Below are 25,261 nucleotides of genomic sequence, written 5' to 3'. Positions count from 1 at the left end.
CCAGGTTTCTGGTTTGGGAGCAGACAATTAATGCCTGACTAGTTTGTGCCGTTCTGAAGCTGAATCCTGGGGGTTCCCAATCTTTTTGTACTATTGTTAACATTGTTAATCAGAACAGTTTTCTTCTCTCAAGTCACAAAAGTTGGTGATGAGCCAGACTGAACATGTATCTCCTCTGATGCATGTCTATAGTTTGGATTCAGAAGTCCTGATCAGAATCCCACAGGGGATGCTCTTAATGAGCCATAAGAAACGGAAACCCTCTGCGTGCGTGTTGCGGGCAGCCATTTTTCTGAAGATGAAAGTGTGCAATTATCCTTCATCATACTTCGAACTCATCAGCTTTAAAAAGTTAAGGACACAGATAAAACGCTGTCTTTAATATGTGTTGATTTTTACTGTGTAGTTGTACATGTCATGTATCCCCCCCAGTACAGCACCACAAAAGCACAGTGCTGTATGCTCACCAGTGTTGGTCAAGTTACTTGAAAAAAGTAATCAGTAACTAATTACCGATTACTTCCCCAAAAAAGTAATCCCGTTACTTTACTGATTACTTATATTCAAAAGTAATTAATTACTTAGTTACTTAGTTACTTTTAAAAACACGATTTACAACCTGAATAGGTGATAAAGTGATAGATCTTTCAGCCCAATTCTACTTTTTCTACATAATCATCATACAAAATGTAATCAAATGGAAAAGTCTCTTTTTAAAACTTGTTTTATTAGTTTTAATCTTTTAACTTTATACAACAAGCAAAAATTGAATTATATGCAACATTCTCTGACTGGAAGAAATTAGTTTAACATTTAAACCTATTTTCTGCACATTCCAGCACATAAAATAAAATATTTTTTGTGTTTACACTCGGTCTTTCAAATAGATGCAAGTAAAACACAGCAGAAAATAAATAAAGTCACAGACTAGCGGTCCTGTTGCTCTATTTTCACCTGTAAAGCAGGAGTGGGGTAGGCGGAGGTTTACCCTGGTGCAGGTGTGCAGCGGTCAGTGGAAGAATCCGCGAGTTTCTCTGTGAGTTTCCCATTACGTCGTAGCTACTCGGTGCTTGTTTGGAAGTTTAGGGTTTTTTTCGCTGTAAAAAGAAGTTTTCTTCCCACGCACAACGGACACTAATGTTTTTGTCACTTTTTATGGAATCAAACTCAAAGTAAGGTCAGTACTTCCACGCTTTAAACGCTGCACGCTCATACTCTCTCTGCACTCGATATATGATCCACTGTTGATCTGCACACAGCTGTTGTCACGAACGTCGCACTCGCTTACGTCACTGTCATGAGACATTCTCGCAAAAAAATCACGGTTTTAGTAACGCAGTAACGCAGCGTTCCTACGGGAAAGTAACGGTAATCTAATTACCGTTTTTGCAATAGTAATCCCTTACTTTACTCGTTACCTGGAAATAGTAATCAGATTACAGTAACGCGTTACTGCCCATCTCTGATTATTACTAGCAGTGATGCGGTTGCAGTGACAGCTGTAAACGTAACAGATGGATAAACATATCTGTACTTAGAAATGCCATACTAAGAAGGAGTAATGATATATAAATGATGAATTAAGTATTTGCTAATAGATCTCACTAATGCTCAAAATGCCACCTTCTTTTCTTCTCGATGCGTTCAGCTGCACACGTTATCCAGATATCTTTGATGTAACCTTCTGTATTTCATAAACTCTCTAATTAATTCGAGGCTTTTTGTAGACCTTTTATGATCCATTGGTATTCTCCATAATTTTCCTCTTATAAACGTTTTCTGAATGTTTTCCTTATAGAAGGAACTTGAATCTGTGTTTTATTATACACAGTTTTCTTTTGGTTGTCAGGATTTTTTTGCCAGTTCTTCTTTTTTCAGTGGCACTGCACTTTGGTTTGGTTTATTCTGACAGGTGTTTAAACTGTGTTTGGCAGAGCTGTTCTGAGAGTGAACGGAGCATATCTGTACGTGTCAGAGTGCGTCTGAAAGGGGCAGTTAGTACCAACTCCAACTGGTTTTTAAAGGGTTTTGCTGGTCGTGGCATGAATTTTTATTATCTGGCAGAAGAGGTGGACGATGTGCTGTAAGAGTCCCAAAATGTCATGGCTTTTTTGTATTTACTCATGCTGAACATTTGGAAGAACATTTAGATTTTCATTTTTAATTTAACAAACATCAAGTTATTTTTCATAGCATTTAATCCCCCGAACTTCTAATTGAACCTGAAATCTGATTCAGGGGTCTGCGCTTACTCACTCTCATCAGGTTCACATCAAGTTCAGCAGTCTGCTGAGGGAAGGATCTTAACTGTCCAATCACATTTAGTCCGACTATAACAAGCCTTTGTGCCCACTGCCCATAAATTAGTTCAAGTTCACTGTAGTACATGGTTCGACTACTTATCCACCCCACCACTCACTGCTGCTGCAAAAACAACTAATGGATGAAATAAACTCCTTTGATCGTTCACCTGTTGCTTCAGAATGAGCTCTTTGAATATTCCTTTCCATTATTTTGCGTTTTGAACTGCACCATTTGGTGGTTCATATATAAAAGCATAATTTATAAACTGAAACTTTGATATGGATTTTTTTTAACAAAGTTTAAGAATCATGTCGTAAAAGTACTAAAGTGAGGTTTATTACCTTAAATTTACACACTGCAGAAACTGAGTAAATGCTGTTATGTTCTACCAATGAAATAGAAGAAAAACAAAGTGTGCTGGCCAAACAGAGCATCAGAGTTGATGTTAGTCTTTGACAGATGTCTCCACCCCCTCTCACCCTTACTTTAAAAGCAGGCTGTACCAAATTTCAGGTTCATGTGACTGTAACCATGAATTTGATAACTCCTCCTCTGCTGCTGCTTCTCACCGGTAAGCATGAAAAAGCTTCTGTACGTTATTATCAGTCGTGTTTTACACAATGACTGTATCGCTTTAAAAGTTGTTGTTTTTCATTTACAAGAGATTTTATTTAAATATAAATAGATAAATTCTCCTAATCGATTTTTTGAGTACATCCTAACAGCTTGTGCGGTCAGTGGTGCAGTGCTGCCTAAGGCAATGTGGCATTTTGGGTTGATGATCCAGTGCGCCCAGCCCGGTGTTAACCCTCTAAGATACAACGATTACGGCTGCTATTGTGGCTTCGGAGGGAAGGGGACCCCCCGAGATGGAGTGGATGCGTAGGAATCAGACATTACACATCAGACTTGTTTTCAGTTTTTGAAATAGAAGGGAACATTGTCTCAAACACGCTCTCTCCTCCCGATCCATTTGCAGGTGCTGCCAAATTCACGATAAATGCTATAGAAATAGCAGAAAGATTCCTGGATGCGGGGATGTTCAAAACCTTCCTTACATTATTGATTTCGATTTTACCTGCAATAATCAAAGACTGACCTGCTCAGGTAACACTGTCACTAAGTCTTAGTAAACACACACACATTTTGGGCAAAAGAAATTAAATCCTAATGTTCTGGGTTTTTAAAAAAATGTATTTAAATCACAAATTTCCAAATGTCCATGTATGTATGGAACCACGCCACCTTTGTAATGTTTAAATGTGTTAGATGTTTAGCTATTACTGTGAAGTTGTGTATTCATGTGCTGACGCGGCTCTTTCTCTGCAGAGGCCAACAAAACGTGTCAAGCTGCTGTGTGCGAGTGCGATCGTGCTGCGGCTCACTGCTTTGCGCAGAATACGTACAACCCAGAAAACAAGAACCTGGATCAATCAGTTTACTGTGCCAACTGATCACATCACCCACCACAGCAGAAAGATTGATTTGTCACTTTTCAATGCTCACCATTTCCCATTTGTAAGCACTTATGACACAGCTGACTGATTCTTTTAAGGTGTCAGTTTGAACACTGATCCACAAGTTTAACTGAAATATTTTCAACTTTTGATCCCATTACAAAATTGATTGTGCTGTCTTTAAACTGACATCAGGGAGAAGTCTGGTTTCAGCAAAGCAACCGTACAACATACAATTGGCTTTTATTTCAAAAATGAGCTCCGATCTGTGGAGCCTTGTATAGAAAAGTGGTCACTTATTTTTTCCACTGACTGTGGAAACTGTGGAAAGTTGGTTTTGATTAATTCATACAACCTCCAATTGTTGTTTATTAATGTACAAATGCCATTAATAAAGACAGCCATCGTCTAAAACATAAAACTGCACAGCTGGTTCTTGATGGTCATCTAGCTCGAGCTCAGGATGAATGTGTGCACTCGTGTACTTGAAAAATGAACCTAAATTAATGGTGTTGTAACGCAAAGTTATTTAAGGACTACTTTTATTGCAATGGATGAGTTTACTGACTGACGCGCAGAAGAAATAGTTCTTTATGGAGCCTCGATGGTGTTAATGGTGAGACCAAAAACTGCAATATCTTGTACCAAAAATATATTGAATAAATGGGGGAAAGGGGAAGTGGAACAAAATAATTAATGCAACACACAACATAAACAAATGCCCACAATTAATTAAAAAAGTAATTGCTGTGATTTTCTGTGCAAGAGTCCTTTTGTTAAGAGTCCTTTTTGGTCCTTTTCTTTTTAAAGTTCACTTTTAAGGTATTCCTCCTTAGGGTCCAGCTTCATACAATGGGGAAATATGTCCGTAATCCAAAGACGGCAAAGTGGGGGGAAAAAACAAAGAATGGTCCTACCGGCTCGCCACTTCAATATGAAGAAGATCAGTTCAAGGGGGAAAAAAAAACCCTGACCTGTAGGTCAGAAGAATGTCCATTAACACATCAAGTTCGATTCAGTTTACCGGTAATCAAATACATTTTTCTGCAGTTCTATGTAACAGTGCGAATCATGAATCATCATCATCATCAACCAATGTACAACAGTTAAATTATTAATTATTATTAATCATCTTTTCTACGTAGCTTAATCTATACATTCCAGTAGCGTTCGCTACAAACAAATACAAAAACAACAATAAAGAAAAACAACTGTCTAACAGACAGCATAGCCGAATTCAAGGCAACACATAACAATAATCATTCAATCTCACTTTGTTCCAAAGTAAGCCCATTAAAGTGCTTAAGTAAATAAATGTGTTCAAAAACAGCGGTTTTTGAACTGGAGTTCTGCTCGCGGTGGGAACGCCGCCGAACAAAGTCATTTTTTTAATCGCGAAAACGATCGACTGCTTACTGACAACCAAAAGGTTGTTTTCGGTAGATATTAAGGACACTTACCGCTGAGGTGAAATGAGTTTATAGATGAATTGAGGGGAGAAAACGCTTTGTTTTCCAACGCCATAAGCTTACAGCCACAGCAGGAGTCGAACCCGGAAGTATCCCTCCACAGCCGGTTTTCAGAGTTGCCGCGACGTGGAAGGAGCCAATCAGGAGAGGGACCTCAAATCAGCTGACGTGGGTCATGTGACAGGGAGTAGTTGATATGGGTTACAGTGTCATCTAAAGGCTTTGCCTTGACAGAGGGCAGTAATACAGAGAGCTGCTGGACTATCATTTTAATCACCCTGTCTCAAGTCTTAGTATCAGTAAGTTATGCGGCAACAGCAGGACTGATGGGACTGCGCTTTTTCTCGCCAGCACAGTGGCCAAAAGAGTCACAGCAAATTTGATCAGTAGTGTTTATTCCTCATGTGTATCATGTGCATCACAAGTCTTTTTTGTTTCTTTATGGTCTCTTTTATGTTTTCGTAGCCTTCCTTTTATCCCCTTCTGTGTCAGGTTTGTGTGTTAGAGTCTGTCTTCTCTGTTTAGTTACTTCCTAGTTTTCGTCACTTGTGCTTTGTATTGACTTAGGCTACGTCCACACTAGCCCGGATAGATTTCGTCCACACTATCCTTTTCAGTTGTTTTCACAGAGTCCGAAAACGCTTACGTTCCAGTACTGCGCATGCGTGAAACGCAAGAAGATTCGACCTGCCTCATTTCTGTCTGCCGTTTATTTACTTTGCGGCTCTTTGAAACGTTGCAGCAAAGTGTTGAGGAAAGGCACCGAGTTTTTTTTTTTAATGGACTAACAATGAGGTGGAGTTGTTGCTGCATAAAAGTACAAAGTTGCAAAAGCGAGTGAGAGTTAAAGAATTTAAAGAAAAGCTATCTGGAGCACGTACAAACTGATACTAATCTTTAATAGGGCTGTCAAAATTGAGAGCAAACAAAACAACTGCTGTAGAATGCCCTCTGCTATCTTAGTTTAATTGGTCACACGATTGCATCATATGACTAACATGCGTCATCTTTTTAGAAAGTCTGCGTTTTTGCTGTCCACACTGCCACTCCAAGTGACTTCTTCAGGAGACTGAAGAAGTCACTTGGATGAGTGACGAAACGTTTCTCCCACAAAACGCTACGTCCAGATGAACAGAATCAACTTTTGGAGATTTACTTTCCTGGATGATTGAGAATGCATCAAGACGTTTCCTTGTCTTGGTTTCTCTGTGTTTCCCATTGTTTCCTGGATGCATTCCCTGAGTTTCCTGTATTATTATTCCTACTGTTTCCTTGTTATTTGCATTTCCTGGCTCCACTGTTTTCTGGATCATGTTTATCTTTGAACTATTCAGCATTAAAAACTTGCCATATTTTTACTTCTGTCTGCTGTGTTCTGCATTTGGCACCACAATAAAACTATCCTCATGCTACGCAGCTGATTGTGACAAAATAGGACTGGAATCTGCGATTTTAAATGTCAGGTGGTTAAAAAAAACCTATAGTTCATAACATAACAATCTGATTACTTTTTTCAGGTAACGAGTAAAGTAAGGGATTACTATTGCAAAATCGGTAATTAGATTACCGTTACTTTCCCGTAGGAACGCTGCGTTACTGCGTTACTAAAACCGTGATTTTTTCGGAGAATGTCTCATGACAGTGACGTAAGCGAGTGCGACGTTCGTGACAACAGCTGTGTGCAGATCAACAATGGATCATATATCAGTGCAGAGAGAGTATGAGCGTGCAGCGTTTAAAGCGTGGAAGTACTGACCTTACTTTGAGTTTGATTCCATAAAAAGTGACAAAAACATTAGTGTCCGTTGTGCGTGGGAAGAAAACTTCTTTTTACAGCGAAAAAACCCTAAACTTCCGAGCAAGCACTGAGTAGCTACGACGTAATGGGAAACTCACAGAGAAACTCGCGGATTCGTCCACTGACCGTGGCACACCTGCACCAGGGTAAACCTCCGCCTACCCCACTCCTGCTTTACAGGTGAAAATAGAGCAACAGGACCGCTAGTCTTTGACTTTATTTATTTTCTGCTGTGTTTTACTTGCATCTATTTGAAAGACTGAGTGTAAACACAAAAATATTTTATTTTATGTGCTGGAATGTGCAGAAAATAGGTTTAAATATTAAACAAATTTCTTCCAGTCAGAGAATGTTGCAGATAATTAAATTTTTGCTTGATGCATAAAGTTAAAAGATTAAAACTAATAAAACAAGTTTTAAAAAGAGACTTTTCCATTTGATTACATTTTGTATGATATATTATGCAGAAAAAGTAGAATTGGGCTGAAAGATCTATCACTTTATCACCTATTCAGGTTGTAAATCGTGTTTTAAAAAGGTAACTAAGTAACTAAGTAATTAATTACTTTTGAATATAAGTAATCAGTAAAGTAACGGGATTACTTTTTTGGGGAAGTAATCGGTAATTAGTTACTGATTACTTTTTTCAAGTAACTTGACCAACACTGGTGAGCATACAGCACTGTGCTTTTGTGGTGCTGTACTGGGGGGGATACATGACATGTACAACTACACAGTAAAAATCAACACATATTAAAGACAGCGTTTTATCTGTGTCCTTAACTTTTTAAAGCTGATGAGTTCGAAGTATGATGAAGGATAATTGCACACTTTCATCTTCAGAAAAATGGCTGCCCGCAACACGCACGCAGAGGGTTTCCGTTTCTTATGGCTCATTAAGAGCATCCCCTGTGGGATTCTGATCAGGACTTCTGAATCCAAACTATAGACATGCATCAGAGGAGATACATGTTCAGTCTGGCTCATCACCAACTTTTGTGACTTGAGAGAAGAAAACTGTTCTGATTAACAATGTTAACAATAGTACAAAAAGATTGGGAACCCCCAGGATTCAGCTTCAGAACGGCACAAACTAGTCAGGCATTAATTGTCTGCTCCCAAACCAGAAACCTGGCTCCACTGGCCTAAGGACAATTTTTGCCGTGGTAAGTTCAATTATTGTGAAAATCTGGTGAAAACTGACACTTTTAAAGGTGTTTTTAATCAATAAAAACACCTTTAAAGGTGTTTTTTTCACACCTGCACAGAAAAAAATTAACTTTTTTTTCTCTGTAGGTGTGATTGCAAGTAGACTGAGGACTGAACACTACAAGTGTCAGCAGGTATTAAATCTATTAGTCTCAGTGCAGGGGTGGAGATAAATTTGCAAAACCTCAAACAAAGAGAAGAATATTGGGTTGTGGTCTTAAGACCACTGGGACCCTACACCTTGTTCAACAAACTGAGTTTAAAACTAAACTCTGAGTCTTGTGTCCGACTTATGTCCGACTCCGCCATGCAAGCAGACCTGGGCACGGTTTGCGGATCCTTTACAGAACCTGTGACATCTTTACGTGATTCCGGTTCTGGGTCAAGTGGGACTGATTTAGGTGACTTTCAGTGAAAAAGATGTTGAAGTTCAGACTCTGACTGAATCTCAGTCTGTGAAGACATTTCAATATGAAATGTAATCAGTTTACAGTCAGACTGTCTGCAGCTGCTCTGCTTCCATTAGTGTGACCACTTATAATGGAACAAATGACTGATTATTGATCAGTGCGTAACACACAGTACACCCACACTCCCTCCATCTCTATCTCCTTACTTCCTCCCGGTATTTACCCCTCACCCACTTCCTCCAATTTCTCCATCCCTATTTACCTTCATTTATTCCTCCTCCATCCTATCCCCTCCCTGTATTTACCCCTCCCTTGTCTCCCTTCCTTTGCTCCATATCTTCCTCATTCTCTTCTCCCTCCTACTCTTCTCCCTCTTTCCTCCAATCTTTATGCATTTTTCCTCTGTCCTTCATTTCCTTAATCCCTCCCTATTTCCCTTTCTTCACAGCATCTTCCCACTCTATCTTCCTACCTTCTCTCCTTTTCTCCCTCTCAGGCTCCCTCCCTTCATTTCCACTTCACTCACTAGTTTCCTATCTCCCTTCTCTCCCTTTCTTCCCACCATCTATTTACTTTCATATAAATCTAATTGACAGCTACTGCTGTCAATTAGATTTATATGAATAAAAGTTTGAATTGAATTGATTATAAACCCTAACTAAACGCAGTCATTTAACACAGCACAGTAAAACCCGAGAATCAACCAAAACTGAATTAAAGACTGGTTATTTAAAAGTTTCTTTGTTGATTTATTTTCTCATTTAAGTGATGGTGGATTACAACTTGTTCATTTGACTACAGTAATAATATAATTTGAAAAGTATTTTTGCACAGAACATGTCCTTCATAGCTTTTTTCCATCACAAATATTAATTTGCACGACCACGACTTGTCCAGGACTCAATGTGACACAGTTTATCATTGTTCTGGAGTGACAAAATATCCCCAGTAACACACACACACACAAATTGCCTGTAAATTGTGGTGATCCTATATAGTTTGTCTGACAGGAGACATCAGTAATCCTCCTAAACTTCAGTGATCAGCCTCCACAAAGCCCTGAAACTACTAAGTTGCTATTGTGATCAACTAAACCAGCATCCTTAATTTGAAAAAGGAAGCCTTTGGTTGTTTAACCTCGTTTCAAAACTTCAGTTTCGTTGCTGTGTCTGTAGATCACACATAGATTATAGACAGGATTCAATTCAAATCTATAAAGACCTCAAGAGGACCAACATCTCCACCCAGCTGTAAAAGTCATCAACAGCGCACATAACTCCACGAGAGTAAAGATGAGTGTTAGTGGGATGACCCAAATCCCTTTCTGTTTCAGCTTTTCATCACTCCACCATTACACCACCACTGTTTCAACTACTGCTAACTAAATAAAATACTCATAAACGCGTGCCTTATCGTCTACACCAGAAGTCCCTAAAAATCTGAGGTCTGCAGCCTCTTATTACAACTTGCAGTTATGCACCAAGGCTGTCAGTGACATCCTGCAGTAGGAAGGCTTCAGTATAGAGGGTTTGTTTGCTTTGCAGCTGATGAAGCAGCAGCTGCAATTGGGTGACAGAAGAACAGCCACATTTGAGTGGAAAGATCAATGATAAGCCGACAGCCATTCACTGAATTAGAAGATGGTCCATGATTGGAGGGGAGGGGAATAAATGCCTTGTATTGGCATATTACAGGAAATGATACCGCTATATGGGGATTCTAAATGCTGCATAACAGTTTGCACCTAAATATCATGTCATATTTGCTCTTTTACATTTCACATGTGCCTTTCTTTCAAGTTGACCCCAAAATTTGTTCTCCGTCAAGCGTCAAGAGCTACCAAGTTGATTAGAAATATAGTGTAAAATAACATTCTGTATTATGTTCATGTTATTTATGTCCATTACCTACATGTTTGTGCAATAGAAGTAAACATCTGTCATGCTTCCCTTACCTGATTTTCACTCTGCTAAACTTGTTTCTTTATGGGCACAAACAGGAAAAAAAAAAAAAGACCATTTCCAGGTTTTGCTTTTCATCGTGTCAATTTAAAAACAATTTGATTATGTGAATCTCTACCTGGATGTAGATACAGTAGGTGCAGTGAATGCTTATACTTCAGCCATTTTAGTATATTAATTTACAAATTGCATCATTCAAAACAAAAAAAAAAAAATATAAGAACAGCTGCACAGGTGGGCACTGATGCTCATCTCGTGCTGAGCTAAAAATAAGTGTACTCGTGCAACTCACGACAAAAAACAAGAACCTGGTTTCTAAAGCCCAGTGTGTGCACCGAATCATACAACCTCAAAAAATAAAAACCCACGCACAAACACAAAAACTCACAGCACTAATGGATTCTTGCAGTCATCATTTTTTATGAAAATTTCATTCTATTTCTGATTTATGCGTCATCTGAAAAACATTGTATTTTTAGAAAAGAAAAAACAGGAATCATATGAAATACATTACATGTTACATTTCCACCTCTTAGTGTCTTTGTGTCCATTTCCTCGTGTAAGGAGAGCCGATGCAGCCGTGCTAGCCTCCTGGTTAGTAAAACTAACATTTTTCAAGTCTCAGTTTCAGGCGATTCCAGGTCACTTCAATACAAACGTCAAAATTGAGGCTTTGGCGTCAGAGTTCAACGATTACAGATCTCCCCCGTCCTCGTCATTTTGGTCTCCAGCAACCACACTTGTATTAATTAATCAGGGTGAAGTTGGAATGAAGTCTTTTAAAACACCTGCTCATAACATAACACGTATTTGCAAACATTGAACATTTTCAAATTCTGAGATCACAGAACAGTTCAAAAATCACCAACTTTATCAAATGTTTTAAACCGATATCAGGAAGCTGCTTTAGGTCCAGTTTCAGCAAAGCAGTCCAGATAGCAGCTGTGTACACCAACAGATTGATTTCAAAAGAGGAGGAGGGAGCGCACCTCTGTGGATTATACTGGCTTGTACAGGAGAGTGGTCACGTACTTTTTCTTGTATCGGTGTGTTGCGCTGAGAACCATCACCCCGTCCTTTAAAACAAACAGAAAGCATGATGGCATGACATTTTGACACAGCACCGTGAGAACTGACAATCACAATCTGAACTACAGCATTAACAATTTGGGCACAAAAAAGATTATTCAATTTGTTACCTTGATGGAGAGGGCATACAGGTGATTTAGCATCACATGGTTAGGCTCTGGAAGCAGTGTCGGGTCACACTGTGGAAAATTCACAGCAGGATGAATTAAACATATGCATATAAATAATTAGATATAACAACGTCAAGCCTGGACTTACAGAAATACCAGTGTCCTTGTTGAGCAGCACTTGCAGCAGGTGAGGAGGTAAGAAAGGAGGATGTTTGAGTTTGTCATCTGGCTTGGTTACATATGCGTCCTGTAGGTAGGGGCCAGGAGGAGAACTGGACAAGTCTGGGAAAGAGTGATCAAATGTAAACAAATAACTTCACCTTAATAAAGCTTTACAGAGAAATACGGCAGACAGAATTATTCAAGGACCCTTTGTTTTCACTGGCGTTTGTTTACAAACAAATAAACAAAAACAAACAATATGCAATATTGAAATAAAAACCTCCAAAATGTTGCAGCTGCACTCTGCATGTTTTTGGACACCGACACTAAAGTTATTTTAGCTGTTTCAGTGCATCATCATTTTCTGGGACAATCGATTCAAAGGCTTTTCCATCAATAATCTTTATCAATCAGGCAGCTATAAAGTTTGGACTCGATTCCAATCATTCATCTACAGTCAGCAGCCACATTATTAGGTACAAACTGCTAGTACCCCCGTCGCCTGCATAATTGCTGTAATTCTTTGCTGCATCGACTCAACAAGGTGCCGAAACATTCATCAGGTTTTGGTCCACATTGATATGACTAGAGATGGCACGATACCACTTTTTTATGTCCGATACCGATATCATAAATTTGGATATCTGCCGATACCGATACGAATCCGATATAGTGTTTTTTAATCAATAAAACGTTTTTTTAATATCTTGCTGCATTTTGTATAAGTTTATACTCAAGTTTAAATAAATAACAACACTAAAGCTATTCTGTTAAACCTGTATGTAAAAAATACACTGCGCCCAAAATATTTCATAGTTCAGCAAAACTGATCAATCTAATAAACTTAAACCTGCTCCATCCTCCCTATTCTGGTATGAGTACTATACTAATAGGGTTGCAAACTCCCAGCAAAAAAAAAAAAAAAGGGAACCACCCTCCACCTCATGATGCTTAATCGATGTAATCAAAATTAATTTGATGCAGGGGGGGAAATGCACAGAAATAAATTATTTTTCAAGAATAAATAGATTCAACATCTTTCTTCAACAGAATTGCAGACTGCACAGATGGTATCTTCCCGAAGGAAAAAGTAGTATAGCTTACTATATTAGACTCAACAGTTACTATATACAGTAATGGACTTCTATATATTTTACATCAGATTAAAACTTTGGGTGTAAGAGTCAGATAATTATTTATTAAAAGCTCGACATTTTAAATGAGAATAAGAAAGAAAAGTATGTCTTTGTGCCCCCTTTTGCCTGTTCATGCCCTATCGGCCCCCCCTGGCTACACTTTGCTAGATCCGCCCCTGCACAGTTACCAGCGGTCAGCTGCTAGAAAAGGATCCTGGTGTAGAAATAATATTAAATAAATTCTAACAACAGCTTATCAAGCTTAAACGTGCTGCTGTTGTTCAGCCGCTGGTTTCCTCTTTCTGGTGAGAAGTGGGCCAAAAACAAACAAGAGAGACGGACTCGCGACAGAAAAGCCGATCAGCTGATCATTAAGCAGTTTCACGATTGAAGTAGCAGCAGGAGAGAGAGAGAGAGAGAGAGAGAGAGAGAGAGAGAGAGAGAGAGAGAGAGAGAGAGAGAGAGAGAGAGAGAGAGAGAGAGAGAGAGAGAGAGAGAGAGAGAGAGAGAGAGAGGAGAGAGAGAGAGAGAGAGAGAGAGAGAGAGAGAGAGAGAGAGAGAGAGAGAGAGAGAGAGAGAGAGAGACAGTCGCTCCATATATCGGTTGTTAAGCTTAACGCTTTACAGACATTCACAGATGAACTTACACACTTGCTTTACTTCTCTCTGGGAAAACTTCCTCGGAGATGAAATGCTGGTTTGCTAGCAAGGCTACAAATACACACAGCTGCTCTATCACGTGATGCATACTGCTGCTACGTGCTACGGTTATGAGCCGAGTTACGCCGTGTCGCAAGTTTTGTGAGGTGCTTTTTTGATATTTAATGGATCGGATTACATTTTTTATTTCTCACCGATATCCGATCCAGTAATTTGGGTCAGTATCGGACCGATACGTAATATCGGATCGGTCCATCTCTAGATATGACATCATCACAGTTGCTGTAGATTTGACAGCTGCACACCCATGATATGAATTGTGTTGCACCACATCCCAAAGTCCTCTTTGGATTGACGATGGCCATTTGAGAGCAGTGAACCAACCGTCATGTTAAAAAACAACAAACAAAAACCAGTTTGAGAGAACCTGAGTCATCTCAAACATCAGCAATATTCAAGGTAGACTGGTGTTGCTCACTCTAATACACCATCAGCAGCCTGAACTGATACGAGGATTGTGTTGTTTACATGATGGGAGCCCACAGCTTCAGTTTCCTGTTCTTAGCTCGGTGTGGTCGTCTGCTGTAGTCCATCTGCTTCAAGGTTCGATGTGTTGTGTGTTCAGAGATGTTCTGCTGCATACCTTAATTGTAACGAGGTGTTCGTGAGTTTGTACTGTCTTCCTGTCAGCTTCAAGGAGTCTGGCCATTGTCCTCTGACTTCACATCAAATAAGGCATTTTCTCCCAGAGAAAAGCCGCTCGCTGGATATTTTCTCCCACCCACTCCGTTAGCTAGAGACGCTAGAGATGGTTTTGTGGGGGGGGGGGGAAAAATCCCAGCAGATCAGCCATTTCTAAAATACTCAGACCAGTCTGCGGCCAACAACCACGCCAAAGTCACTTAAAATCACTTTTATTCTGCATTTTTGTTTGAACTTCAGCTTCATGCCCAAATGTACCATCTCGTTACCATGGGATTGATATTTGTGTTAAGAGGCTGATTGGGTGTACCCAACAATCATCAAAGCAATAATCAGCCAAATATCCAAAATTGTGAGCATACAAAGCAATATGGCCCAAGTCTGAGGTGGTTTGGTAACTCCAAAGCATGTTCAAAGTTTTTGAGTTACAAATTAACAAGTTTCCGTACCTGAGACGTCAGCCGAGTCCTCAGAGTCAATCCTGAGGGCATCAAAGACTTCAAAGTCTGTCCTTTTCACCTGTATGACATTATTGACTGTTCCAGTTTTAGACGTTACCACGGCCTGGGTGAGAGCATAAAAAGGTAATGATACACACTTCTAAGTGTAAACCACTAATAAGAGTAAACTAGTGACCCCAAAATGTAAAACCTCCACTCACCCCAGCCGGATCCAAGATCCACTGACCATCCACACAAAACTTGTATTGGTGCTCTCCCTCAGGCAAGTCCACAATAGCCACAAAGTTATTCCGACTGGGTTTGAGAAACAACCGCTTGTTACTTTTTAATAGGTTTAAACAGTGAAGCATCTCTGAGGCTGCTTTCCCCCTGACTCAAACTACCTTTTGTTGAGTGGGATCTTGGTAGACCAGTTGTTAAAAGAGCCGGACACAAAGACGTCTTTCGCTGCACCCGCCCACCTGAACACAGTCGGTCTGGCCTGTGCTACATTTTTAGCGTCGCTCTCCAGGTCCTGCTGCCAGGCCAGAAACTCCTGCAACTCCTGTGGAGACTGAGAAGCGTGACATCACTGCATTACTGCCATGTTAGCAAGAGCACCTGTAGTCTTTCTCCAGACTGAATGGCAAACTTAAAAAAAACACTAAAGGATACAGAAAAGTGCTTTTTGTATGTGTAACCTCTTAAACATATCTTTAGCTTATGTTACTCTCCAATTAGATACAAAAAGTAAAGACTTAATTTACCTTTATCAGGAATTTGACATTGATAAAACAAACTGTTGGACAAATCTTTGTTTTAACATTTGACTTGTGTACACGTCACTAACAGAATATATAGCCTTCTTTGTATCCATTACACACAGTTTGCACATCCTGAACAGACCATATTTGACTGTTTTGACACATTACTGACACTTTGCACCAACTATTTCACAAGACACTAAGCTCTTTGGATTGCTCTCCCTCCTCCGAGGTCGTGTCAACATGTTGCCTCAGCATTAATTAGACTGGTTATCCTGCCTCTTGTTCTCCGTTACACTGCACTCTGATCAGTCGTAAAAATAAAAGCTTCTGGTTAATAATTCTAGTTTAGGCGCCTCTTTTACTGCCAATATCTGTACAAAAAAAAAAAATCCACATGAATGCAAAGACCCAGCATTTCCTAGGAGAACTTGGCATTGCAATCAGGTGATCAGTGTTATTCACATCACCTGTTAGTGGTTGTATTGTGGTGGCTAATCAGTGTAACTGTGCAATGCACAAAGATGGCACCGTTTTAGTTACCAGACTGCTTTTAGAGAACTGTTTAATACTTGACATTTATATTCCAAATCATTTTTCAAACTGCAGAGAATCTTAAGTTTTATAGGGAAAATAAAAACACTCTAAACCATAAAAGGTTTAAGAATAATGTTTATAATCTGAATATTTACCAGTTCATACATATCAGTGTAAAAACCATATATAAGAGGTATTGATCCAATTTTATTTATATATAGTGTCAATTCACAACAACAGTTACCTGTTACGAGGTGCTTTATATCATCAGGTCAGGAGCATACAATAGAGAGAATATCCCAGCAATCACACAATCCTGCTCTGAGCGAGCACTTGGTGACATAACTCCCTTTTAACAGGAAGAAGCCTCAAACGGAACAGCCAGGCTCAGGGACTGGCGCCATCCACGGCAACCAGTTGTGGTTGGGGGGGAAATTGGTTAATTGTACAATAATTGGTACCAACTCATTTAACAACGAATTTACGTCCAAAAGCCTGCATGTCACTTGCTATCCAGTGCAATGGGACAGAACACAAAGCTTTATTTACGAGTTCATGGTGTAAACTTGCTCTAATACCTTTTGATCTTCTCTCTGGTAAAGGTCTGCATCATCTGCGCTGTCCATCATGATGTTAGAACGAGCCTCCTTCCCTCCAGGATGTCCCTCTCTGTACGACCTCTCACCATGACTTCCACTGGATCGGTCACTGCTGCTGTTCCCCATCCTGATGGCTTCACACGCTGCAAGAGACAACGCATCAAGTCAGCAGAGTATACCGGGAGCCCCGCAGTGGTCCCTACAATGACCACCAGGGGCCCTTCGCGATACAATTCACGTATCCACTAATAACAACAGCAGCAGCAATGACTGCTGGACTCTAGCCAGCTAACAACTACAAATAACCCACCAAAATAAACCTCCCAGTGGCGCCTCGGCTTCCTGCAAGATGAGCACCTTGGTCGGGGTGTTTTTATTCTTGTGTCCTTATCGTTGCTTTTTCCGTCTCCTGAAAGTTTTCCTCTGGCTGAAAACACCAGAGCCGAGCGGCGTCCTCCGTCCCCGCGGACTAATACAAAGCAGCAGTCAGGTTTTCTCCTGGCCTTTCTTTCTTTCGTTTTTTACCTTCCGCTGCCCTTATTTTAGTTTGATTCCGTCTTAGTCAGCCGTACTCTGGTGACTTTCGCCGTTTAGCAGAAACTTCAGCGTCTGGCGTTGAAGGCCTGTTGAAAACACACCTCTTCCGCCTCCTGTGCTCGTTTTCAAAGACAGTTTAACTGTTTGCTGCCCTGTCGTCACTGACAAGACCTTCTCGTTTACTGCGGCGGACTCGTCTTTTTATAGGTCGTGTCCCGCCGTGGGCGCGTTGAAAACAGGTGTAAACGTGAAGCTAGCTTTAGGCTTCTAATATGAAATCATTGAAATGCCCAAAGAAAAAGGAGACTTGGACGTTATCATCCGCGTTCAAGTACGATTTTTTTTTTTTTTGGAAACATATAGTCACAGTTTTTAAGGTTTTAAAGGTTTTCGAATGCATTTAGAAGAAAATGCACAATTTAATAGTGTATGTATTAAAATGTATGTATTAAAACTGAATTTTTTGGTCTCAAACTATATGTGCCTACTTCCACTTTTCTGCATGTTTTATCGTCAGTTCAGTTTTATTTATATAGTGCCAAACAGTCACCTCAAGGTGCTTTATATCAGAAACTAATACGGAGAAATCCAAAACCATTAAAAAAAACCTCTATTAGCAAGCACTTGGTGACAGTGGGGAGAAAGAAAACGCTTTAATCAGGAAGAAACCTCCAGCAGGGAGGGGCAGAGATCTGCTATGACCGGTTGAGGCGAACGGGACGGAAACAGGACAAAAGACACACAGTGGGAGAGATTAATAATAAATATTGATTAATTGTCTATAAACACAGAGCTTGAAAAGAGGTGAGTGAAGATTAAATAATCAGTACATCATGGGATGTACCAAGCAGCCTTGGGCAGTGTTGGGGAGTAACGGAATACATGTACCGCCGTTACGTATTTAAAATACAAAATATGAGTAACTGTATTCCGTTACAGTTACCGTTTAAAAAGGTGGTATTTAGAATACAGTTACTTTGTTGAAATGGATTACACGGTGGTACTTCCCTGTTTCATATTGTGGCGGGTCAGGCCTGTTTGGGTTTTGTTTGACAGCTACGTTCTGTTGTTCCAGGCGGCAGCGTTACGGTTGCCATGGTTACAGGGTGACGCTCTCTCTCTGCGTGTTTCCTGGGTGAGAGAGGCCTTTTTGTTGTTGTTGCGCTAAGCTAACAGGCAGAATGCTACAGGTATAGCTCTAAAGAATGTAGCATCATGGGCAGTGTAGTCCGTGCTGCAGGGAGAATGGACTGCCATACCCGTTATGTGTCTGTGAGCGAGGGAGGGAGAAAAAGGAAAAGTACGAGCTGTCATCGAGCAGAAACGGGAGCTGGAAGCATGTAAATATAATAATAACCACTGCAGCCAAGAAGAGAGCCTGACGAGCCCAGTTGTAAGTAAGCTATTAAGACTCGACTGTACACCGTGTTCGTGTTTTCCTCTGAAACAATAAGTTCTGTTGGAGCAGCCTTTCAACGCCTCTCTCTGTCTCTGCTAGCAAAGTTGACCCAGACAACAAAGTAAAGCTAGTTTTCAGCTACGAGCCGACACAGAACCCACCGTATTAGCCAGAGGTCCCTTTACTACGGTTCGGAGCCGCGGACCTTCAGTAACAGTAATAAATCACAGCAATAGTACATTCATGTAGTTGTAAACAGCATGATAATATATTAAGTAATCCAAAGTATTCAGAATACGTTACTCTCATTGAGTAACGTAACGGAATACGTTACAGAATACATTTTGGGGCATGTAATCTGTAATCTGTAGTGGAATACATTTTAAAAGTAACCTTCCCAACACTGGCCTTGGGCAATTGCAACGTAACTGAGAGGGTTCAGTCACCTGATCCAGCCCTAACGAAACTTTATCAAAAAGGAAAGTTTTAAGCCAATCTTAAAAGTAGAGAGGATGTTTGTCTCCTGAATCCAAAGTGGGAGCTGATTCCACAGACCAGGAGGCTGGAAACTGAAGGCTCTGCCTCCCAGTCTACTTTTAAATACTGTTACGGATTCAAATATTGGGGATGGATACAGGAGGAAAACCCAAATAACCACACTGGTCCGGCCGGGTCAAGTCAAACGATGATTTAATGAACACACGCGTGGGAGATGGACACCATACAGCAGACAGCATCAGATCTCAAAATGGTGGAGCCTTGATCAAACTCTTATAGCCTCTAGTGGCCCCCACCTCATCATAAAAGCCTAAACATTCACATTCTTTCTCACACAGCGCCTAAGCTACGACCTTGGCTCCCTGTTTATCTGCTCCTGCTAAGATGGGGCAGTATGCTCTGTTCTCTTCTAACCAGACAAATAAGGCGATGACTTTCTGCAAACAGTATTTCTTATAACTCAGCAGTATAATGCATCATAAAACAATATCATTCATTCACAATAAATCAGCAGTCTCATGTAATGCAAATCAGTTTACCAAATGTAATAGTTATCACCTTCTTCTAATTCAGGAGAATAATGCAAACTAAAACTACATAATAATTCACAATCTTTAATTAGGGGTCTAACATGGCATAAAATAATATCATAATCCGACAATACCCATAGGAGCCACAGGTAAAGATGGGTTCTAATTATTCAATACCTTATATGTGGCGAAAAGGATTTAAAATGTAATTCTGGATTTAGTTATACAGGAAAAAAGTTGCAAATAGAGTCAAATTTTGTTAATTTGCATGTTTATAACTGCTAACAGCCTGCCAGGGACTGGAGATTAAAATTATTAATATGGTTAAATATGGAATTTTTAAATGATGGATCTAAGTGCTCATGTTAATTAATGTGAATTATCCCTGCTAAATAAAATAATTATCGCCTGTTCTTTACTGACGTACTGCAAGCTTTTCTGTGTTACGATCACAGATCCATAGGTTTCTGCAGCTCAGCACTCACATCTGATTCCTCTGAGACATTCTCACACCTCTCCAGTTTCATGTAATCCATATATCCGGGTGTTACTGTATGCACTCAAAATAAAAACAACACAGGGTCATCAGTATTTAATAAAATTCATCTCTTTTTTTCTGTCTGGATTAGCAGAGAGAGAACTACTGTACATGCAAATACAATCACGCTGTTTGAGGGCATTTTAACGTGTATCAGTTTGTTCCCTGAAGCAACACGATGTCCTGTTTTTAATGCAATTCCAAAAAACGAATATTTGATAGATGTTTTGAAAAGAATCCAAATGTAGCACAATAAATTTAAACATCCTGCCATTTTATTTGAAATAAAATTCAGTGGGTCACAATGTTACAGTTTTAAGATTCAAAAAGAAAATCTTAAACAAAAGCATTAACATTAGCAGTCGTTTCCACAGTGGTCATTTTTATTTTAGACTGTGTTGGAGAAAAAAATCAGCAGCTTATTGTATTTCCAGGGATATTCTCTATAAAATTCCATGTGCAAACAGATTACTTTCCAGTGTTGCAGCATTGGAAACTTGGTCCAAAGCACAAAAATCAAAATCATTCAAAAGATTTTAGCTATGGTTCATTTTCACCAGCCAAGGTTCACAATCAGAGATGTAGTTCCTTCTTTTCTCTCTTGGGGATTTATATGGATTCGGAAAAGGGAAAACCAAGCCGAGATGACCTTCTTCTAGTGCTGAGAGTTTATGATCAGCCGAGAGGCACGGCACTCATGTTTTATGAGGTTCTGCCGATGGAAAAGGCCAAAATCAGAGGTTAACACAATGAAAACCTCTTCATTAAGATACTTCTGGGTTCTGTGCCAGCAGTTTCACTACTATAAGCTGGTGATTAGACGTTTATTTTCTTTTTAATTAGCACAGCGATTAAACTGTAAAAAAAATGCATGCTGTATTTTTAGCCCTGTAATAGCGTTAATGTAACCTCTCAGATTACAACTACTCATACACGTAGTCAACAGCTTGCAGCAGGTGTCAAAGAAGGTGAAATGAGGCCAAAAGGCAAAGTGGACTGAGTACTGTGAAATCAACCTACTATAGTGTGGCAATATTGTCGAGAGATCATAATCATACTATTGATTGTAAGGAGATCACATGAGTTGAGTCCCTGTTTGAAATATAAATTTTGGTATAGGTTATAAGCTATGCCATCAGCACTTCTAAACTCGTTTTTATTCTGCATGACAGGAAATATGAATATTGTGTCGTTTCCATTTTGTGTAATTGGCCATTTTTTGTGAACAAAACGTTTAATGTTATATTTGTCACCTTACATCATGTACAGTAAGATTGCAAACACAAGTTAAGAATTATCAGACAATAAGATGTTTTCTGTTTATGTTATCAAGCAGATGTTATCTGATAGCGGTTCATAATTTAGCCCTTTAGTTAAAAAAACCCTGCTCATTACAGGAAAGGCTCCTCTTTTACCGTACATTCACATAGCCTGTGAAAATGCAATTGCAATATCATTTACATAATAGCTTCAGCCAGGATGTATGGTACATTAAAATTAGGTCCACCAGATCTTTTAAAAACCTCCAAAGCCGCTGATGACAGAAGCCAAACAGAGCTCCTTTCCACCACATGGTGCTCATCTCGCCGTAACAGTTTCACCTTTTCGCCTCTTCCATCTCCTCTTTCCCCTCAAGAGGTCACACCCCATGCTGTAATGGAAAAAAAAAAACAGATTGCTGAAATGTCTTGCTCTTTCTTTTTTATACACCTCTTATATCTGGTGCATTCATACCGTGGTCAAGTATATAATGATGTACGCGGTGATGATGACAGCACCGATGACAAACGAGGCAATCCCCAAGTGGAGAGCTTTCCGACCCAGCCGTCTGGAGCCATCATAGTCCTCCTGGGTATAGCTCTTCTGTGCCTTTGGGACAATTACGGACATTACCGTACATGCTCACACTGTGTGTGTAATGTTTTGTGGGCAAATGTGCTGTGAGGATAAGACTAGTTCCACTTTCCCAATAATAATAATCCTCATAGTGACACACAGCCACGCCACGTGGCTTTCATGGGAATCTGCAGCGAACATTTAGGAAATGATTATTAACCCCCTTCGTGCGTTACATCTGCACCTGCCTCTCATGTTGTCTCTAATTCATATTTGTATTGTAGCCAATGTCCTAAGCGGTGGTAACCACACGTCGCTAAGCCTGCATGCCTCATCTTATTACTCACGGCTACAGCAATGCAGCAGCTGCCGTTGGCACTCACGCCGTCTCATCTGACAACTCAAAGACTTGACATCAGTCTAAATGCATCTTTGCTGTCTAATTCTTCAACTTTGTTCAACTTTGTGCCACCCTGGCTGGTAATGGGTGTTCTTTCCTGAGCTTTATCCACATGCTGGTCTGATAGCATCGTTGTGTGGAGCATTACTGTAAGCAGTCCAGGGTGTGGTTGGGTGCTTGGAAAGACCATAAACAGGAGGTATATTTGATCTTAGCAAACATCAGCAGAAGCGTTAATGCTAGGCCACTCAGAAACGTTAAGTGGGTTGGAATAACTTTACAGTAAAGATGCAAATTTCTCACTTGACTTATGTTTGCTCCATATTTAATAACTATTGCCATCACCACACGTGGTCTGAAGAGTTTTCCCAGCAGTGGTTCTTTTACCTATAAAATATGCATTTATGCAGGATAACATATGCTTTGATTTTTTTTACATTTATTTGTTTTTTTGTTTTTGTTTTTTGAATACCTCTTAAAAACATTACGCATCCTAACCCTCAGCTATTCATTAAACTAAAACAAAAAAAGCTTCGAGCAACTTACCAGGACAGAGAAAACCAGCGCCACAATATTGATGGGCCACGCAGGACAGAAACAGGTGAACATGGTGAGCCAGAGGTAGCTCCGCATAGGGGGAATCTCCCGAGCCTCCTCGTTCTTCACAAAGTCAGAGCTCCCATCCAGCGAGGGCTTGGTGTTCATGACTGGCTTCAACGCCCGCCGAGATAGTAGAAAGCAGAGAGGCGAAACAACAGCACTGAGACACTGGGAGACACTGGGAGACTGGAGGTGGAAGCAGGGGAGGGGAGGCAGCGGAGCAGTGATGATGGAAGATAGAAATCAGCCAGTGGAGATTATGAGAGGGATGCAGAGGAACAGAGGCAAGAAGCCTGAGCAGATACATTTATAATGTTTCACTTCAGACTTGTAATCGTGCATTTTTTTTTTTGTAATCAATTATTTATTATCGCCTATATAAAAGGAGGAAGTGAAAAAAGGAAGAGAAGGTACCATCAGCTTAGTCTCAAAAGTGACAGCAAAATATGACACAAAAAGGTCCACCCTACCCTTTTTCCTCCAACCTCACGTGCCCCCATACTCAGGACCCAGATGGTAAACGTTAATGTGGTCAGAGAGTATATCAAAAAAGGAATACATAATGGATACATAAATAAAACATTAATTTTTAATAAACACATTAAAACTATGCATGCCTCTGTGCTCCATCCCCTACTGCTCATGTATCAGGTACAGGCATGAAATAAAAAAGCTCAACGAGGAAAACAGACTTAAAACAATACATATATATTTCAACTAATTGATCTAGTAGCCTATTACATTCATAGGAATGTGTTACCTGTAATTTATTATTATTGATGGCAATGAAATGCACATTTAAAGCGATAATAAAAATAGCACTGTGCTAAAGCCTCATTTCTTTACATTTTGTTTCCAGACCTTCTAAAGGTTATCTTGTGAGTTATTTTCCCAGGTTTTCTCAAGGTTTATTTGGACATTGGCTACTTTTTCAGTCTAGTCCTTGTACCTGACCGTTGTCGAAGGAATGCTTTTGTAACCCACTTACCACTGACGCAGCAATCGTTCAAACACAGAAAAGGCAGCGATCTCAAGGGATGAACCGGTGTTCTTTCTACACAAACAGCTTCTTTGTTACTAGACGCCAGGTCAAAAAAAATACATAATTTCTTTAGTCAAGTCTATGAAAAATGCCAACAACACAGTTTGAGTTATAAAATAGTATTTTCACCAAAAAGCTTGGGTATATCTCAGCATGGTGTGCAGTGTGTCCTTAAAAAATTCAGAGGAAAGTGGTTAAGTGGAGGATAAAATTCTTGTCACTGATGGATTCTCCTTCTCAGAGCCCGGACCTCAACATTATTGAAGCAGCGTGGGATTGTCTTGACAGAGAACAGAACAAACAGCAGAAGAGCTTTGAATGTCCTCCAAGAAGCCTGGACAACTATTCCTGAAAACTACTTCAAGAAATTAGAAGACATCTGCCTCAGATAGTTTAGACTGTGTCTAAAATATTAATTTTCAAGCTTGTTGGGATCCTACAAGGGGCAGGGATAGCTCAGCAGGTAGAGTGGCTGCCCCATGATCGGATGGTCGGGGGTTCGACTCCACTGAACAGCTACCCTGAGGTACCCCTGAGCAAGGTACCGTCCCTACACGCTGCTCCCCAGGCGCTGCATTGGTGGCTGCCCACTGGGTGAATGGGTTAAATGCAGAGGAGTAATTTCCCTACGCACATTAAAAACATTACAAACTCCGTTTATGTACTTTTGTTCCTTTTATGTTTGCACATTTCAATACATCACTGCATCTAATTCTTATATTCCTAATAACATAAAGAAATGTGTGGCTCAAGACTTTTGCACAATGATGTTTTTATGGATTTTGTGCAAATTTAAAGCAACGTGAAGTAAAGCTGGTTCTCCTTTAGAGCCTATCATAATAAAGAAACTAGAATTACACATAACATTGTTTTTTTTTTGTTTTTTTTAATTGAATAATTTTATGAAAGGCTTATTTTTACTTATCGTTTTGTACTGAAATTTATTACAAATGATAATTCTGGACAAATGTTAAGACGCACTAATTTTACTCAGCAAAGGCTCTCTGCTGTCATGAAGCAGTCTTGTATTTGTGCCAAATTAAGCCAATAAATGGAGCTAGAAATACAAGATTT

At 39.8% G+C, this 25,261-nt stretch overlaps 3 protein-coding genes and 1 long non-coding RNA gene across 5 annotated transcripts; 1 reads left to right on the top strand and 3 right to left on the bottom strand.

Annotated features, from left to right (window-relative positions):
- The first annotated feature begins 2,748 nt into the window (after nucleotides 1-2,748).
- Nucleotides 2,749-3,831, top strand: LOC146507407 (phospholipase A2-like). The gene is made up of 4 exons (XM_085181295.1): nucleotides 2,749-2,875; nucleotides 3,030-3,186; nucleotides 3,284-3,411; nucleotides 3,634-3,831. The coding sequence occupies exons 1-4, from the start codon at nucleotides 2,764-2,766 to the stop codon at nucleotides 3,756-3,758; spliced, it is 522 nt and encodes a 173-aa protein (XP_085037421.1). The 5' UTR covers nucleotides 2,749-2,763; the 3' UTR covers nucleotides 3,759-3,831.
- A 693-nt stretch (nucleotides 3,832-4,524) lies between these two features.
- LOC146507406 (uncharacterized) lies at nucleotides 4,525-5,811 on the bottom strand. Its single transcript, XR_014877362.1, has 2 exons — nucleotides 5,222-5,811; nucleotides 4,525-4,735 (listed from the first exon to the last, which is right to left on the bottom strand). It is a non-coding gene; the product is annotated as an uncharacterized LOC146507406 (long non-coding RNA).
- Nucleotides 5,812-11,140: 5,329 nt separating this feature from the next.
- On the bottom strand, nucleotides 11,141-17,521 carry prkab1b (protein kinase, AMP-activated, beta 1 non-catalytic subunit, b). 2 transcript variants are annotated; one of them, XM_085179377.1, is made up of 8 exons: nucleotides 17,118-17,521; nucleotides 16,787-16,941; nucleotides 15,312-15,481; nucleotides 15,129-15,222; nucleotides 14,917-15,031; nucleotides 11,956-12,089; nucleotides 11,808-11,876; nucleotides 11,141-11,684 (listed from the first exon to the last, which is right to left on the bottom strand). In XM_085179377.1, exons 2-8 carry the CDS (start codon nucleotides 16,931-16,933, stop codon nucleotides 11,607-11,609), a joined length of 807 nt encoding a protein of 268 aa, XP_085035503.1. In that variant the 5' UTR covers nucleotides 16,934-16,941; nucleotides 17,118-17,521; the 3' UTR covers nucleotides 11,141-11,606. The 2 variants fall into 2 exon arrangements, with proteins under 2 accessions (XP_085035503.1, XP_085035502.1); XM_085179376.1 differs by having other exon boundaries at nucleotides 16,787-16,950; nucleotides 17,118-17,520.
- A 3,041-nt stretch (nucleotides 17,522-20,562) lies between these two features.
- LOC146507404 (transmembrane protein 233-like) lies at nucleotides 20,563-25,252 on the bottom strand. The gene is made up of 3 exons (XM_085179387.1): nucleotides 23,092-25,252; nucleotides 22,044-22,178; nucleotides 20,563-21,960 (listed from the first exon to the last, which is right to left on the bottom strand). The coding sequence occupies exons 1-3, from the start codon at nucleotides 23,248-23,250 to the stop codon at nucleotides 21,949-21,951; spliced, it is 306 nt and encodes a 101-aa protein (XP_085035513.1). The 5' UTR covers nucleotides 23,251-25,252; the 3' UTR covers nucleotides 20,563-21,948.
- Nucleotides 25,253-25,261: the final 9 nt, after the last annotated feature.

This window comes from Neolamprologus multifasciatus, chromosome 12, assembly GCF_963576455.1.
Source record: "Neolamprologus multifasciatus chromosome 12, fNeoMul1.2, whole genome shotgun sequence".
Classification (NCBI taxonomy): Eukaryota; Metazoa; Chordata; class Actinopteri; order Cichliformes; family Cichlidae; genus Neolamprologus; species Neolamprologus multifasciatus.
Note: the sequence above shows the minus strand (reverse complement) of the source record. Positions and strands in the feature narration are given on the sequence as shown.

Bases quoted from the DNA above. Each gene is read 5' to 3' on its own strand.
- prkab1b (XM_085179377.1), bottom strand. From the start codon at position 16,933: ATGGGGAACAGCAGCAGTGACCGATCCAGTGGAAGTCATGGTGAGAGG. The intron at 15,223-15,311 runs GTAGTTTGAGTC...TCTCAAACCCAG, and splicing joins AAGATCCCACTCAACAAAAG to TCGGAATAACTTTGTGGCTA. The intron at 11,877-11,955 runs GTAAGTCCAGGC...AATTTTCCACAG, and splicing joins ACAAGGACACTGGTATTTCT to TGTGACCCGACACTGCTTCC.
- LOC146507404 (XM_085179387.1), bottom strand. From the start codon at position 23,250: ATGAACACCAAGCCCTCGCTGGATGGGAGCTCTGACTTTGTGAAGAAC. The intron at 22,179-23,091 runs GTAAGTTGCTCG...ATTGTCCCAAAG, and splicing joins CGCTGGTTTTCTCTGTCCTG to GCACAGAAGAGCTATACCCA.
- LOC146507407 (XM_085181295.1), top strand. From the start codon at position 2,764: ATGTCTCCACCCCCTCTCACCCTTACTTTAAAAGCAGGCTGTACCAAA. The intron at 3,187-3,283 runs GTAGGAATCAGA...ATCCATTTGCAG, and splicing joins CCCCGAGATGGAGTGGATGC to GTGCTGCCAAATTCACGATA. The intron at 3,412-3,633 runs GTAACACTGTCA...CTTTCTCTGCAG, and splicing joins TCAAAGACTGACCTGCTCAG to AGGCCAACAAAACGTGTCAA.